This window comes from Artemia sp. Qi Xiang Cuo, chromosome 13 (genome assembly GCF_049724085.1).
Source record: "Artemia sp. Qi Xiang Cuo chromosome 13, ASM4972408v1, whole genome shotgun sequence".
Lineage (NCBI taxonomy): Eukaryota > Metazoa > Arthropoda > Branchiopoda > Anostraca > Artemiidae > Artemia > Artemia sp. Qi Xiang Cuo.
Genome location: NC_142806.1, coordinates 23,873,217 through 23,890,566, shown reverse-complemented (window position 1 = coordinate 23,890,566; position 17,350 = coordinate 23,873,217). Strand labels below are relative to the sequence as shown.

General features: G+C 35.5%; 1 protein-coding gene across 3 annotated transcripts in view; it reads right to left on the bottom strand.

Annotated features, from left to right (window-relative positions):
• Nucleotides 1-2,329: 2,329 nt before the first annotated feature.
• LOC148945098 (progestin and adipoQ receptor family member 4) overlaps nt 2,330-17,350 on the bottom strand; it is a 48,541-nt gene continuing 33,520 nt past the window's right edge. The window contains exons 4-6 of one of the 3 annotated variants that reach the window (XM_089099608.1): nt 15,953-16,090; nt 14,060-14,203; nt 2,330-2,658 (exon numbers count right to left, since the gene is read on the bottom strand). In XM_089099608.1, the coding sequence (XP_088955734.1) occupies nt 2,470-2,658; nt 14,060-14,203; nt 15,953-16,090 (471 nt within the window). In that variant the 3' untranslated portion in view covers nt 2,330-2,469. The remainder of the gene's footprint in view (nt 2,659-14,059; nt 14,204-15,952; nt 16,091-17,350) is intronic. The other 2 variants (XM_089099607.1, XM_089099606.1) reach the window with 2 other exon arrangements.

Sequence of the window (17,350 nt, the reverse complement as noted above, 5' to 3'; positions counted from 1 at the left end):
AAATCTGCAGACGCTTCTGAATCTCACAGAGGAATGTTCAGAGATTTAAAAAAAAGACTGGGTGTTGAAAAGAGTGAATTTGTTATTTAAAAAAAAGGAAAGTAAATGGTGAAGAAAATTATAGATTTAAATTTAACTATAAGGAACTGAATGTAAATAAAATCATAAACATTTGGGATTTGCTTTATCAGAAAATGGAAGTTTAAAGAGTTATGTTGATGAAATAATTATTAGAGGCAAAGTGACAATGTTTGTATTTTTTAAAAACCTCACGATAATGGGAATTAAAAACCTGCCAATGCATAAAAGAATATTTAATACAAAAGTTTTATAAGTGGTAGAATATGGAGCAGAGATTTGGGGTGGAGAAGTGGCTCAGCAGTTGGAGTCTATCCAGCAACAATATTGTAAAAAAAAGTGTTTGGGCTACATCAGACAACTCATTCACAGATTCTGAAAGGTGATATGGGCACATTTTCTTCAAAGCTACGTAGGTCTATTTTCATGCGTGAATTTTGGTTGAAGTTACTTACGAGAAACAAAGATACTTAAGAATAAGAACGACATATGATCAGATGTTGAAAAATTGTTTGAGAACGTCGTGGCCATCCCATTACTAGAAATTACTATGTCATCCCATCCCATTAAGTCATTACTAGAAAGAGTGGGACTAGAAAGTCTTGGTCCTCATGATTTACCTACAGATTTAGAAAGTAAGGTACAATTCATCTTAGAGGGTCAAGGAATTCAGTATTGGTAGGAGCTGGCTTTAAATTCTACAAAATTGAAATATTATAATCAGGCTAAACCTACTTTGGAAAGGAAGTTTATTTTAAATTTAATTTACCGGCTATGGTTTTACGTCGATGCATTCAACTTAGGAAAAATTTCCTTCCAATTCAGAGCAGGCAAAAAGCGTTTGATTAAAAGAAAGTGTTTCATGATGGGTCCTGTGCTTACCATTTTGTAGAAATGAGGATGAAGATTTGGACCATTGTCTCCGGAAGTGTCTGGCGCTCTTTGGTTCAAGGGAAAATATTTACATGGGATTGATTGTTGCTTCCTGGTATTCTACAAAGTAGTAACCCAACCCCAATAGATCGAGTTGGTGTGTTTATAGATTAATGTTTAGAAAGAAAAAGAAAAATTTAAAGGATTGAGTTATCTGGTTTGCAGATTAGGTATTTTCCGTTTTGTAGTTTGTTTTGTTAGTGATCTCCTCGGTTTTTATATATTTTTTGTTATGCATATGGCCCTTGGGATTTGGAAATACAGTAATCTATCACTCTATTCAACATATCGGAAGGGCCTCAATGAAGAGGTTTGAAGCTCCTATCTTTGAAAAATATGCAATTTTTGCGATTTTATTTTATCCAAAAAGTATTGTATAGCGTGGCTCAAGCATTACACGAAACCAGATCGCCCTCTAATATGTTTTTTCCTGATGGCAAAAAATAAAGATAGCAACTGACAAAAAGAAAATGAACAAAATAGATATCCGCATTAATGTCAGTGATAAATTTCAGCTACTCGTTGATGAAGAGTTCGCGCAAAAAAAAAAAAAAAAAATGGCTGACGCTCAAGGTTTGAGTAACTATTTCAGAAATAAGTACAAAATAAGTATTTTAAAGTAAAATCACCGAAAATTATAAAATCTGTGAAATCAGCTGACAAAACCACCCATGGGAGTAGAATCTTCTAATTTGGTGACAAATTACTAATATTGGTAACCTTGCTCGTTTCCTTGTTTTTGGGCAACTTAAAAATTAATCAGGATATTAAATACCCTTAACACTACGGACAATTGGAATCAACTAGAAGTTATGAACAGGCCAAGATTTACTAATAGGCCAACTAAGCCCGGGACAAGGGGCTCACAATGCCAGGGGTTGCAATAAATTATCACCGAGTGATTTTTTTCTTATCAAAAACTGGACTGGTGTGAATTATCGTCAAAGTGCCAGGTGCACCTCGTCGCCACGCTGCCTATTCACAGAAAAGTGATTTTAAAACAAAACAGGAATTCCGTAGCCGCTTATAAACTGCCAGATGTCTCCCAAGAATGGCAGCTGAGAGCTCGGCGTCTCCTTTCTCCTTAGTCTCTTTCATTACTTTTGGCTCATCAGGTGCGTTCTTTTCAGTGCTTCTACTATCCCTGAATTTTCGGGGATTTCCCAGAAAATTTTGCATAAACGGAGTGGAGGAACCGCTTGGGCCTAGAAGCATCAAAGCTTTAAATCCGACCCTGGTAATGAATCGCAACAAAGGTCATGCGTGAATGCACAAGAGGTTAAAAAACAAGTTCAGATAAAATGAATACCAATTTGTACTAATTCGTTTATTTTTATGTTTAATTCATTATGCCTAATCAAATAATTATAAACTCTTAAAGGATTGAGCTACAGCATCTTCACCGGATTTTCAATAATAAAAGCTAGCAAACCCTAAAACTAACAAAAAAAAACGAATTTATTTGCACTGGGTTTTAGAGAGCCATTCAAGGTCTAATTTGGCAGCATAATGCATATGTATCACAGCTATAACAACTAGGACGTGCATTATATGATGAGAATTGAACCAGTAGTCTAATTTCCCTGGAAACCATTTTTCAGGTATGCGGAGTGCTCCAATGGCTCCACCAACCAAAGCAATTATATCCTAAAAAAGAAAAAAGCTTTAAATCTAACGTTATATCTAAGGGGGCACTAAAAACTTTTTCCCTGGGTCTTTTGGCTTTCAGTCAGTAATCCTGATTGGTTTCATGCAGGCCGTAAATAAGTTCTAGGAACATACTGGCTAAGAGTGACAACAAGGGAAAACGTAGGATAATGAAAAATAATCACAGGGATACTGGGGAAATCTTCTTATCCTTTTTAAAACATTTTCATTGTTTTAAATTTTCAGTCAACTCTTCAAATCCCCTAGATACAGTTGTTTTTAGTAGCTCTCTTCTATTAATTCAACACTACTGTTACAAATTTATCTGCTCGAGCTTATTCAGAGAGGAGGGCAGAATGTTTCAACCCTCTCATGTTTATAAGACAAAATTATGTAAGATACAAAGTTTTGCAGCCTTTGGAAAAATAGGACTCTTATCGAAAAAAAAACAACCCTTTTCGAAGACTTGACTGTCTGAAAATAATTTTTCTGGCCCCACCCCCCGAAAAAAAATGTAAATACGCACTTTTGTTGCCGTTAAAAGATTTTCCTCTTTCATTCACGATTTTAGCCGATAACCTTCTTTTATTCTTATGCAAATTCCCCATATAGGCCAATCAATTCCGCAAATTAATGAAAACTCTATGATTTTAAACTTGAGAGAGGTTAGCACATAGCATCACTGCCACTTAGATGGCTTTCTTGGCTTTGCATGGTCTAGGGGGCGACTGTCCTACTCCTATTTGTGGTCTCGATGTTAGATGGCATTATTTATTTTAATTTTTGCTAGTTTTAGGTATTGTTTGTTCACAATAGTAATTGCTATAGAAAAATTGGTAGATACACGAGTTATTTTTATATATATTAAAAAGATTAAATTGTGATTGAACCTACATTGTCCTCTGGATCCTTCCATCAGAAACACCTTAGCAAACAGTTTTTTTGCAATTATTCCAGAAGTATGAAAGTGTCAGATAACCTTTTTAGGTGTAACGGCAACGGTGAATAGGACTTACATAAAAGAAATGGTCAAATGACGGTTTGATTTTAAGGTCAATGCCCTTGATTTTATTCAGTTTTCTTTTACAGTTTACTTAAGGTGACTGCATTTTATTTTAGAGGATTTTTATTTTTATTTGATGTTTAATTTTATTTTAGTATATTTTTCGTTTCTTCAGTCTATGTTTTTATTCTTTTGCCAATGAGCAGAGGTCTCAGCTGAAAATTTCCCATTTATTCCTTTTTTTCCCTAAGTATGAATTTGTCCTACGTTTGATCTTGATCTTTTTATGCTCATTTAGCTGCCGTATGCTGTTTTGATTATCTCGGGAGCAACCTTCTTATAATGAGCCCACTTTTAATTAAGTTGATGGATCAGGTTAGTTTTATTAATGTCTTGTAATTTCTTTTTCCTCAAAATGTTACCAAAGAGAGACAAGCTCCCTCTCTCTACTTTGAATAAGTACTTGCTAAAGGCTTTGGGACATAGGGATACTAGTGATTAAGTAAGAAACGCTAAGGAAGCCTTCCTTTGATTTTAAAGCTTTTATATTAAGAGCCAGTTTGAATCCGAAAACTTATTTAAAAAGTCTCAAGGGCAGTTTTTGAACAAATAGTGCAAACTTAAATAGAAATACAATTAAAACGTAATTTCTAGCCTGTAATCAGAGGCAATGCTGCAGTGTTAACGTAACAAGGAGTAAAGTGTCCGTTCCGTATTATTCTGGCCCCATTGTGCAATACGGATAATAATAGAAACTTGAAAGGGGCTCATTTGTTTGGAAATTGGAGGTTAAAGTGCTTTTCTAAAATAGATCAGAGGGCAGTCAGCACACTTCATTTATTCTGTTGTATGCCCGGGTACAGATTAAAAAATAATAATTATAAAATCAACCACATTACAAGCAAAAATTATCACAAATAAGAGTTGTGTTTCCATCCTCTGAATTCCGCTCGCTCTGAATTTAGCTTTATAATGTGACTTTACTTCTAATGCTACTACTACTAATAACTCGCTAGAGCACTAAGCCGTCTGAAGCAAACACAACAGCGCATGCCAAACCATTTCGTTTAAAGCTTCACTCTTTAGCTCATCCCGTTGATCTCCAATTCCCTTTAAATACTTTCTTATGGCCTCTTTCTATTCCATTTGGGGACTTGTAAAACGCGCCCTAACCATTTCAACCTTTATTTCATTGTAGCTCTAAAAAGTGAGATCGCGCCACGTTTTAGTACAGCTTATTGTTTGATATACAGTGAGTAAAAAAAAACACCCAATACTGATTTTCCTCTGGAAAACGTTTAGTAAATGCTTCTCAACTTTTCGGAGCGCACACATTTCAGAGCCAAACTTGCCCACTATTACCACCGTGACTTCCAATATTTTAATTTTGGCAAGTTTATCTTCCTATTTTAGCAAACTTTCTGCGATATTGAAAAAAAATAGAGAATTCAGATATAGAATGCCTGTATCCTGGTCATTTTGATTTTCAATCTTTACTGCATCATCCATTTTTATTAGTACAACTCGGGCTGGTGAAACTATAAATTTTTTCGTGACCTTCAGCTTTATTTTTGTTCCTCTCTGTCTCTTGGTTTCAATCAGCTTACTTTTTTTGAACTGTTTTTTTTACTTTTTTAATTAATTTTTAACTAACTAATTAAATTAATTAAATCATGAGAACTTTCCCCCATGTTTTCAGCAAGGTGCTATTACCGACAAAAGAAAATGAAAGCACCGAATCAATCTTGTAGATAAAATAAAATGAAAAACAAAGACTCGGAAGAAAGAAGGAATAAAGAAAAACACACAACTGATAAAAGTCTAACAAAGAAAAAGGATAACTAAAAATATCTTAATATGTAAAATTAGAAAAATGTGACATTTAGCTGAGACCAGCCTTAAATTTGAGTATACAATTAAAAATTAACGAGACCTATTTACACTTGTGCGGGGAATATACTCGGTGTACATTTATTAATGGATTTACTGGCAAGAATACCTTTTTTAAGCATCTTTGGGAGTTTTACTTTAAATTTTGACTTTTTTAGTTGGCTAGGTGACCCTCAAGATTACCACTGAAACAAATGCGCTATACCAGGGGCTCTCAAAGCGTGGGGCGCGACCCTCAAAGGGCAGGGGGTGAAGAATTACAGGGAAGATACAAGAAAATTTTAAAAATCAATATTTTGTTGGTAGGACAGAAAAGAATTTGTGAAATTTGCTTAATAATAAGCGGGTCCTGCATAGTCCGTATAATTGGGTATATTTATGCTTCAAGAATTATCTGAGTGATAGATCGCATGAAAACAAAAGAAATGTAAAGAAAGTGGAGAAAGCATTGAAATATGAACTAAGGATGTGTGAAGTGAAGGCCATGGATAAAATTGCCGAGGATTTAGAAGATGCAGCTAGACGGTATAATAGTAAAATATTGTACTGGCACGTTAACAAATTGAGAGATAGTAGTCAATCCGGACTTGTCCCAGTTAAAGATAGGAATGGGGTGGCAATTAGCGATAAGGAAAAAGCTAAAGCGAGATGGGCCGAACATTTTAAGAACTTGCTTAATCGAGATAGAGTTGCAGGAAAAAATATAGAGGAAAATGAAAAAGTTTGTGATACCTTGGATGTGAAGGAAGATTTGTTTTGTGAGGAGGAATTAGCAACAGTGCTAAAATGATTAAAGAATAATAAGGCTCTAGGTGCTGATAGAGTGGTAAATGAGTTTGTTAAATATGGTGGCTCTGAGGTTAGAAATAAGTTATTGAAGATTATGAATATGATTTTTGAAAAAGGGGAAATACCTAACGATTTTAGGAAAACCTTAATTAAGCCACTTTATAAGAAAGGTGATAAAAGTGAGTGTGGTAGGCCTAATTATCGAGGCATTAGTCTGGTCTCTGTAGGTAGCAAATTGCTTAGTAATTTGATACTTTTTAGACTGAGAGATGCCGTAGACAATGTTTTAAGAGAAGAGCAGTGCGGTTTTAGAAAAGGTAGAGGATGTGTTGACCAAATTTTCACTCTTAGGTTAATAATTGAGAAGTGCCTAAGTTTTCAAACACCGTTGGTCCTCAGTTTTATAGATTATGAGCAAGCGTTCGATTCTGTTGATAGAGGAGCTTTAGTAAAAGTTTTATCCTTGTATCGTATACCAGACAAATACATTAAAGTGATTAGTGCTATGTACGAGAATAACACTGCGGCGGTTAAGGTAGGAAATGAGGTTAACAGCTGGTTTTGTATTAAATCAGGAGTTAAGCAGGGTTGTGTTCTATTTCCCTTTATATGGATTATTTTGATAGACTTTGTTTTAAGGAGCACAGGAAAGGCAATGAGAGACCACGGAATTAAATGGGTAGGAAAATGTCTCCTGGACTTGGATTATCCTGATGATTTAAGCATCCTAGAAGAAAGTGTGAGCAAAATGAATGAAATTTTAGAGGTTTTGCGAGTTCAGGGTGCTAGTATTGGTTTGAAAATGAATGTTAGGAAGACTAAGTCACTAAGGCTAGGAATAAGTGAAGATGAAAAGGTGACGTTGGGTAATGAAAAGATTAATCAGGTGGGCAGCTTTACTTACCTTGGTAGTACTATTAGTAAAGATGGTGGGAGTAGTGAAGATGTTAAAAGTAGAATAGCCAAGGCTCAGGGTGTTTTTTCACAATTAAAAAAAGTCTGGAGGAATGGGAAGATAAGTCTGCAAACCAAGATTAGAATATTAGAAGCTACAGTTATGACAGTGTCCAAATATGGCTCTGAAGCATTGACGCTCCGAAAAGCGGATGAAGATTTGCTAGATGTTTTCCAGAGAAATTGCGTAAGGATTGTTCTGGGTACCCGGCTGACTGACCGTATTTCAAACAATAGGCTATACGAAAAATGTGGTTCAATACCGCTTTCTTGGTCTATAATGAAAGAAAGGGTGAGGTGGCTAGGGCCTGTGGTGCGGAGGAAGGATGACAGATTGCCGAAGAGTGTTCTTTTCGGCCAACCATCTAGGGCTAAACGGAAAGCAGCTCGTCCCCGTCTGGGGTGGGAGGACGTCATAAAGAAAGATTTAAAGGAAATGGGAACTTCGTGGGCGGGTGTAAAAAGGGAGGCTTTGAATAGATTGGGGTGGAGGAGGTGCGTGCGTAGCTGTGTTGGCCTCAGGCGACTTGGTGCTGTGATGAGTTGTTAGTAGTAGTAGTAATAGTTGTTTATACATCAAATACAGGCAGTGACAATCAACACAAGGCATTATCTATAAAAGGTTTGTTATTTTATTAATAAACAACTATTGGCTGTCATTTTATTTTTGACTATTGAAATGAATTTTAGCATGACTATTAAAATAATTTTTGTGAGGGGAGGGGGGCACACGTGTGGGGATTACCAGGGGGAACTGAAGATTTTGAGAGCCACTATGCTAAACCAATAGCTACAGCAAGCCAAGGACAGTCTAATACAGCTTTCATGCTAAATTAGAGCCATTAGTACCTAGGTTGGTGCTCATTTGGCTCTCGGGTGCTGTATCAAACTCCTTGCTGATATACAGACCCTTTGACATTTAAAGGCTATATGAAAAGCAAAAACTAATGTTTAATTCCGATAATTTTACAGATTTCGTTCTCTGTAGGGGTAGAATATTATCAACAAATATCTATTTCGAGTGTTTTTTCGTTTTTGTTTTCTTACTTCTGCCGTCCTAGCTTACCGGTTTTAGCCCATAGTGATTCTACTGGGACCCTGCGAAGAAATAGATGCTATTGTGTCATCTATATTGCTCTGCTGATTTTTCTAAACAGTGAAATTAGCAACCGATGTCCTCACTTTTAGACACCTTTAAATTTTTAGGTACCAAAATTGTCAAGCTGGTGCCACAACTTTAGAAGAAAAGAGGTCTGACCTGTATACAAAAGAATAAACTAGTTTTGTCGCCAGTCAAGGGGTGTTCAAAAAGCAATCAAACCTAGAATTGGTTCTGGCAGTTCTGACATATGAAACAAAAAAAAAACACAAAAAGATTGACTTGAAAGAATAATTCAAATTTTAACTAATTTTTCCAAGTCCTGCTTTATTGTTACATTTTTCATCAAGAAAAGTCACTTGAAGCAAGCGAGGCATTTCAAACCTAAAATAATGAATATTTTCAGCATTCAGTATTTTCAGACTTAATTCAGTATCTTCAGTATTTTCTTGCTCAATTTTTTTTTCATATTCAGTATTTTCGTATTCAGTTTTTTTTTTATCTGAACTTTCTTTTTACCGGTAAGCTACAGATAAGGTGTTATATAGCTATTAGATATAAAAATGTTTGCCTTATGAAAATGGATTTTTTTTTTTTTAGGTTTATGTTGTCTTTTGCTTGTGAATCTTTTATTTTGTTGAACATTCATGTTAAGTGAAAGGTTGCTATGCTTTCTTATTTTTATATGCTTTCTCCAATTCAGTTTGTAATCTTGATTTTCATCTTCTTTTTTAATGTTTTGCTTTTTCAGCTACAGAGGCTCCTAAGATCCTAACAGCTGCTTATGTTGAATATTTTATTCCTGTCTTTTTAAGGTATAAATCTATTTTTATACCTTTTGTGGTACTATTTTTGAAAATATTAGTTTAATCAGAGTATCCAACATTTCCCTGAACTCTTTGTTTTTCTCGTGGGAAGTCAATGATAATAAAAATAATCAGAATTTACTATTTGTGTCAGTTAAATTTAAGAATTAAATGCAAACAATAAACAGAAAAAAAAAAAAACACCAGGAAGAATGGTTGAGTTCACCAACTTAAAGTTTTTCTTCATTTCCAAGTGCTAACTTTAAATCGCTTCTCCATAGCATAAAAAGTCAAAATATCCTCTTTTGTCTTCCTCTCAAAAATTTAGAATAGTTTAAGAAAGAAATTTAAAAAGAAAATCAAAAATATCATTCTCTTTCTTGCACAGAAACTCTTCGTCTGTAAGATATGAACCCCGTGGTAACAAAGCTTCAACTTAAGCCATGGACGCTCGTAAGCTGAATTTTAGGGGGGGGCTTATCTGGTCTAATCGGCACTTCCAATGATGTATAATAGAAATCTCAAAACAAAAAGGGCTATTCAGAAATTAGGGAACGTTTTGTAAACAAAAACTAGATACGGGAAAAATATTTTATTATATACACCTGAAAGAGTGACTAAAATACTACTTTTCTACATAGTCACCAAACAAATTAAGGCACTTATCGTAGCGGTGGACAAACTTTGAATTCCCTTCGTCATAGAAAACCACCGCCTGCGATCTAAGCCACTCAGTAACGCACACCCGGAGCTCGTCGTCGTCATCAAAACGCTGTGTTGCTAGCCAGTTCTTCATCTTCGGAAACAAGTGAAAATCACTCGGTGCTAGGTCGGGACTGTAGGGTGGACGTGGGAAAATCTCCCATTTGAATGAGTCAAGAAGTTCTACAGATCGATTTGCCATGTTAGTTCGGGCATTGTCATAATAAAACAAAACTTTAGACGATAACTATCTCGGCGCTTGTTTTGCACTGCTCTTCTAAGCTTGCGCAATGTTTGGCAGTACCGATCAGAGTTGATTGTTGCACAATGCTTGAGAAAGTCAATAAGCAGCACACCTTGCCTATCCTAAAAAACAGCAGCCATAATCTTCCTCGCTGACAAGGTTTGCTATTTTTTTTTGTTTTTTAAGGGGAACTTGTGTGGCCCAACTCCATAGACTACAATTTTGTTTCGCAATTGACGTGCTTAACCCATGTTTTATCACCCGTTACGACTCAGTCCAGTAAAGAATCACCATGTGTGTGGTAAGCGTCAAGACATGTTAAGGCTGCTCCAATTCGCTGACCTTTGCGGAGGTCTGTAAGCATTTATAGCACCCATCTTGCACAAAATCTATGGTAGCCAAGCTTGTGAGTCACAATTTCAAACAACTAAGTTCGTGAAACTTGTGGGAAGCAAAGCGAAAGCTCCGTCATTATGAAGCGACGGTTTTCAAAAATCTTTTCATCAATTTTTGCGAGAAGATTGTCTGTCACTATGATCGGGCGTCCACTCCTCTTTTCAGCATGCACGATGATTCGGCCATTTTGAAACCGGATACACCATTTTCGCACTAAACTTTAATTCATTACCTCGTTTTCATACATTTCACAGAGTTGCCGATGAATTTCTAATAGTTTTTCTTTTTTTGCTAACAGAAACCGTATTACGGACCGAACTTCACAACTGGCAGGATTTGAAATATACAGCGCAAATTTTAAATTGGAATATTGGGAAAACGGGAAGCGCAGAAGCCTCCTCGTTCTCACCGTTGGATGCCGACTGAAGCTACGAGCACATGCACACCAAAACATACGTGATCGCCGCGCACCTAGTGGCGTCACACGAAATCGTTCCCTAGTTTCTGAAAAGCCCTAAGGCAGCATCATTCAGCCGAGGGGGGGAGGAGGAGCCCCAATCTCCTCCCCCCTCCCACTAGGGGGGAGCCCCCCCCCCCTCCCTCCACTTAGACTCAAATTAGTCTAAGTGGAGTGCATTTTTGACATTTTCAGTTTCCGTTTAACACATGAGTTAACTTAGACATCAAAGTCTGCGTATTATTAATCTTGATCAATCAGGACTGATTGCTAAATAAAAACACAGTCTTGTCAAACACTTTGTGGTAAGAAACTGTAAGTAAGGAGTGACCTGGCTCAATAATAACCGAAACTCTAAAAAACAGAATTTTGATAACAATAGATACATCAAAAGAATCAAACTTGTTGGCTGATTTCAAATATTTAAGTTTCATCAAGTTTAGTCCTACCCATCAAAAGTTACGCGCCTGAGAATATTAGCCTGATTTTCGAAAAAAGGGGAAAACAACCTCTAAAAGTCATAGAATCTTAATGAAAATCTCGCCATCAGATTCAGCGTATCAGAGAACCCTATTGTAGAGGTTTCAAGCTCCTATCTGCAAAAATGTGGAATTTTTTAAATTTTTTTTCAGAAGAAATATCACGGATGCGTGTTTATTTGTTTTTTGTTGTTGTTTTTTTCCCCAGGGGTGATCTTATCGACCCGGTGGTCCTAGGCCACTACAGGTCTACATAACAGAAATTATTTTGTATATGAAAGGGGTTGTTCCCTCCCCAACGCCTCACTCTTTACGATAAAGTTTGACTCTTTCTCACAACTCTATTTTTTAAAATAAAAAAACCTTAGCGTAAAGAGCGAGGGGTTGAGGGGGGGGACAGCCGCTTTCATATACAGAATAATTTAATACATCAAAAGAATCGTGCTTTTATACTAAAGTCAAATATATAAGTTTCATCAAGTTTAATTTTACCCATCAAAAATTACGAGCCTAAATAATTTGCCTCTTTTTGAAAAAAAGAGGCAAATTGCCCTAAAAGTGATAGATCTTAATGAAAATCAAACCATCAAATTCAGCACATTTGTTTGTTATTTTGTTTTGTTTTTCTCCAGGGTGATCGTATCGATTCTGGGGTCCTAGAATACCGCAAAAGGGCTTTTTCGAACGGAAATTAAAAGTTCTAGTGCCCTTTTAAAGTGAGCAAAAAATTGGAGGGTAACTTGGCCCCCTCCCACACTCTTGTTTTTCCAAAATCACCCGATCAAAATTTTGAGATAGCCAATTTGATCAAAACATTCAAACATGTAATAAATATGTCTTGGAGGATGACTTAATCCCACACAGTCCCCAGGGGAAGGTCTGCAAGTTATGAACTTTGTCCATTGTTTACATATAGCATTGGTTATTGGGAAGCATAAAGATGTTTTCAGGAGGGATTTTTTTCTGGCGGGGTGGCGGCCGGAGGAGGGAGTTTCGCGGGAGGATCTTTCCAAGAATGATGTTTTCATGGGGAAAGGGATATTTCTATGAAGGGGGCGTCAGATTTCCCAGCATTATTTAAAAAACGATCAGAAATTAAATAAAAAAACAAATTTTTGTCCATGTAAGGAGCAACATTAAAACATAAAATGAACAGAAATAATTACGTAGATGAGGGGGTGATCTAGTCAGTGCCTCGCTCTTTACACTTAAGTTCTTTTTAGTACTTTCAGAAGAGCTATATATTCTAATTAAACGGTCTTTGTGATTCAGGGGTCATTCTTAAAGAATGGGAACAAAATTCGAACTTTAATGTAAAGAGCGAGGTTATGACTAGGGGGCGAAGCCCTCATATACGTAATAATTTCTGTTCGTTTTAAGTTTTAATGTTGCTCTTTATTTTCAGTGGAAAAAACATGTTCTTTTTATTTAATTGGTCAAATGATCATTCCTAGAAAGTGATGTCTATCAAACAGCAGATGAGTGCAGACTTTATAATAATCAAACAATGTAGTTCCTTGTGGCTCCTTGTTTGTCATTGTCTTTGCCTTTTAGTAAGGTCAAAACATATCCTTTTTTTAGCTCTAACTCAGGGGAGTAATTTATTATGAGACAGGGGGAGGGGGCAATTTCCCCTCCCAGACCTCTTTCTCCTCCCCTCCCCCTTCCCAACTGCAGTTTGAAAATTAGTGTCCCTCTAATGAAATTTAGTTTCTTCAAAAATCTTGTCAAAACTAAGATAAGCTTGCATAATTCAAGTATCCACAGAAACGGATCTGTTTTTTTTTTTTTTTTTTTTTTTTTATTATATATATACCTTTATGGTACTATATGGCTCATTTTTCAGTTTTCCCTCTTATTTTTAATTTATTTGGGAAATTGGCTCCAACTTTGCCCCCCTCCATGATTTAAACGAAATTACGCCACTGCTCTAACTAATTAATAGGCTTGGGGTCTTGCTTTACTTGGATGATAAAGAAAAAGGTAATCCTAGACAAATTACACTTGAAATGTCCCTGCAATGTGAAAGGTGTAACCTCTCAAACGGAAGACCCCACCCTCCCTGCTTTCTTCCCAATTTTATGTTAGCTCTTAATAGCAATTTTACATCCTCCAACAATATAATGGTATCCCTTAATCATCTCAAATATACTGAAAAAAGCACAAATAATTAAATTTACAATTTCTACTGCTTGCTCTATTTAGTTTCTGAGGGGACAGCAGATAATATTTGTCTTAAGAAAAGTGTGGTGAGTTAAATCTTTTGGAGCCTATGTTCTAGCTGATGAAATTGTCCTTTGTACAATAATCATACAGTTGTATAAAGAATAATGAATAAAATATTGAGTAAGAGTAATATAAGTCCATTTATTTATTTTCATTAATTGACTAAGAGCATGCGCCCTAACTCCTTGTAAAAAAGTCAATTTTTTCTATCAGTGTCATCTATTTATTTCTATCTTATTAAGTCCAGCCGAAAATAATAAGATATAATGACTGGGTAATAATAAGGCATTTTAGTTACAAGATAACTGACTTAATACTATGAACTAAAAATTCATCATAAAATATTATTTCCGAACCTGTAAGTAAACATGCAGCAATGCATCAGGATGACCTCCTCCGATGCGGTAAGTTCTCAGATACATCAGGCAAATCCTGATGCAAATAGGAAGAACGAAGCACAACCGTCGAGCCATAGGGTTTGAACCAACGGCACATAAGCCCTATGTTATAAATAAGTTCAAACGTATATAAAAACGTGCCACTTACAAGCATTCCACGTCAGTTCAATGAAAATTTCGGTTTAAATTTGATTCTTAGACTCAAAACTTTCCAAAATTTGAGCCAATGCATTTAAATTGAATAATAAATTAGATTAAAACATACAGTGGATATAGAATAATCCGCTAGCCTGTAGAAGGGCAGCTAAAATATACTAATTTACATCTGAACGTTGAATGACACAAATATTTACATTTAAGAAATATTCATTTGACACGATGATTTAGTTGCTAAGTTAAGAATATTTGTTTTTTACTAATCAACTTAATTGGGTTGAGCAATTTTTTGCTTTACCTCGTAATTGGGCAGGTTTTTTTTTTTTTTTTTTTTTTTTTTTTTTTTTTTTTTTTTTTTGTGGAAACAGCCATATAAACTGTTGTTTAGGTATTTTTCTAACAACAGGAACGGTCATAGAAAAACCAATCTTCTGTGAACATAGCAGTAACGGTAAGTTTTGGCAAAATAACAATAAATTTAGACATAATTAAGTAAATTATTCTTACTTTTAAGTCGATGAAACCATTAAAGGATCGTTGAGAGTCTCTTTTTTTATCCAATTCCATTTAACTGACGCTTTAATATGAGTGAATAAATTGACGAAAAATCAATATTGAGAAAACCACCAAAAAGCTTCTTTTGTTACTCTGTTATTGCATGACTACCAGTGCCAAATCGACAGATTTTGATTAAAAAAATGTTTTGGAATTCGATTTTTCTCTTTTCATTTGCTGTTTTCGGACTAATTCTACTTATTTAATTTTTCAGGGGGGGGGGAGGAGTCAGTACCTGAAAGTAAAAACTTTTATTAAGTCATAGATCATTGCTTTTAATGTCAACTGGATGAATCCTAAGAGGTATGCATATTGGCTACTATAACATTTTTTTTTTTTCAAGAGTTTCACTAATATTCACCGAGTAAGTTAAAGAAAACGAAGGTTCACAACGAAGGGAACAAGGATCCAATTTTTTTCAAAGACTCTTCCTGTTTACCTTCCCCAGATTTCTCCAAGTACTAATTTAAATTTGGGTTGACCCTGGCTGAGCCACAAACAAAGATTTTAGAAACAAAGACAAAAGAAGACAAGGGTGCAACTTTTGTGCTGTGAGGAATATACGAATGAACTGAAAGTTTTACGAATGAAATATGACCAACCACCAAAGTCTACTCCCAGCGGCAACCAACGGGAATGCGGCGAAGGGGAAGACTAAGGAACAAACTATGTCGAACATACCAGAGGGACTTTCTCCTCGTCAATACGTCCATACAACCCCATTGGGAAGACGTTATGGCAGCAGCCCAGTTTAGGAACGACTAACGTCTCCTCGTAGATGCCCTGGGTGCCTACGGAGGCACAGGAGGATCTAAGGTCTAAGGTAAGGAGGAATGTACCTGACGCATGTTATCAAAAACTTAAGTTTCCTACAGATTATTTCTACCCTTAGGATAATAAGAGAGGGTATTTCTACCCTCTCTTCCGCGGAAAATGTTTTTGGATAGCCTTGATCCTGATTTTTGGGGGGCTGTTCTTTGGAAAGGGCGCAAAGTTTAATACCATAGAAATTAAAAAAGAGTATGCTCGATCAAATTTTAAATCGTTGTACTTTAAGGCAGAAAAAGATGGTTGGTTTTCTCAGTATTGTCACTATAAAACATGCAGAAAAGAAAAAAAAACACAATTTTGAATTCCAACCTTCTTACAATAGCTTCGCATGGACTCAACTGGTCCGATGTAAGGCATATATAGTCTGAGAAGTAATATTGACCACTGAAAGATGACAGATGATGTGAAGCTCATGCGTCGTTGCCACACACTTTTTGCGCTTACCGCCTAAATTATCAATTATTTTATATGAAGCTGTTAAATCATCAAGTCCAGTCAGGAACTTTTAAACTTTTACACATACTATTATAAATAATACCTTTAACTTTTGAGTAATTAATCATGATTGCATCGTTACATGTAACCTAGTGAAAAACGAACTCTAGTCCATGATAACCAAACATGGAAAATCGCGATTTGAAACTTTAAACTCAGAAGGGAAAAGCTGAATCTTTTCGAGAGCATAAATCTAAAACAATGTTTGATGAACTAAACATGGTAAACAGCAAAAATTATGAGTAGCAATGGTTTCAAATCAGTACAATCTTTCATTGTTTTGTAAAAGCTTTGGGCTAAAATACTTTTTAATTAAGAAAAAGGTGGAGGGATAGAGAGAGAGAGAGAAAGGTAGAAGAAAAAGTGGCACTGAATGCATCTAATTAAATACAATCTATGCTGTGAATTAATAGACAGAAAAGTATTTTCACGCAAAAGTAAAGAGCGATGTTAAAATGATAGAAATCCCTCTACGTACAAGGGGACTGCCATCACCCAACCTTGCCATCTCTTTTTGCCAAAGTTCATCTTACGCTTCACTGAAAACAGTACATATTTTTAAACATTTACTTAGAGAAAGGAAATCAAAATACTTCAAATATAATTGGTCTCAGCTGGTGCATTACGTTTAATATATTTGCGGCTTTTGGTAGTATATAAAACCATAACATTCCTAGGCAGAAGGTCTTGCAAAGTATTTAAATATCTTAAGATTCTACATTATTTTCCATCTAAGCACTCGTAATAAATTCTTGAAAAGGATGTATACGATTGTACACCCACTTGAGGTAGTAAAAAGAAGAAAGATCTCGTAGTAAAAAAGCTAAAAATTATTTCTGTGACAGGAGACTTTTAATCATTTTGAACTAATTTGAAATCTACCTACATCGTTCTACTTATACCTTTTTTGTAGTTTATCGTTTTTTTAGTCTGTTATGTTAGAATTATTTGATTTGAATATTTTTTCCTCAATTTTTTAATTTAAAAGGGAAACAAGAGTATAATAATGATTTTTATTGCATGCTAAAATGCTTTCAGTACAGTGCAAGCTAAAATTAGCGTAAATAGCTGGTTTGTGGCTTTAATATATAAAAACCCTTGTCGATATCCTATACTTTGTGGTTTGGCATAATCATTTACGAGCATAGAAAAAAACAATAAAAAACAACATGAAACAAACAAATTAGCCCATATCTGTGACTATCCTTCGAA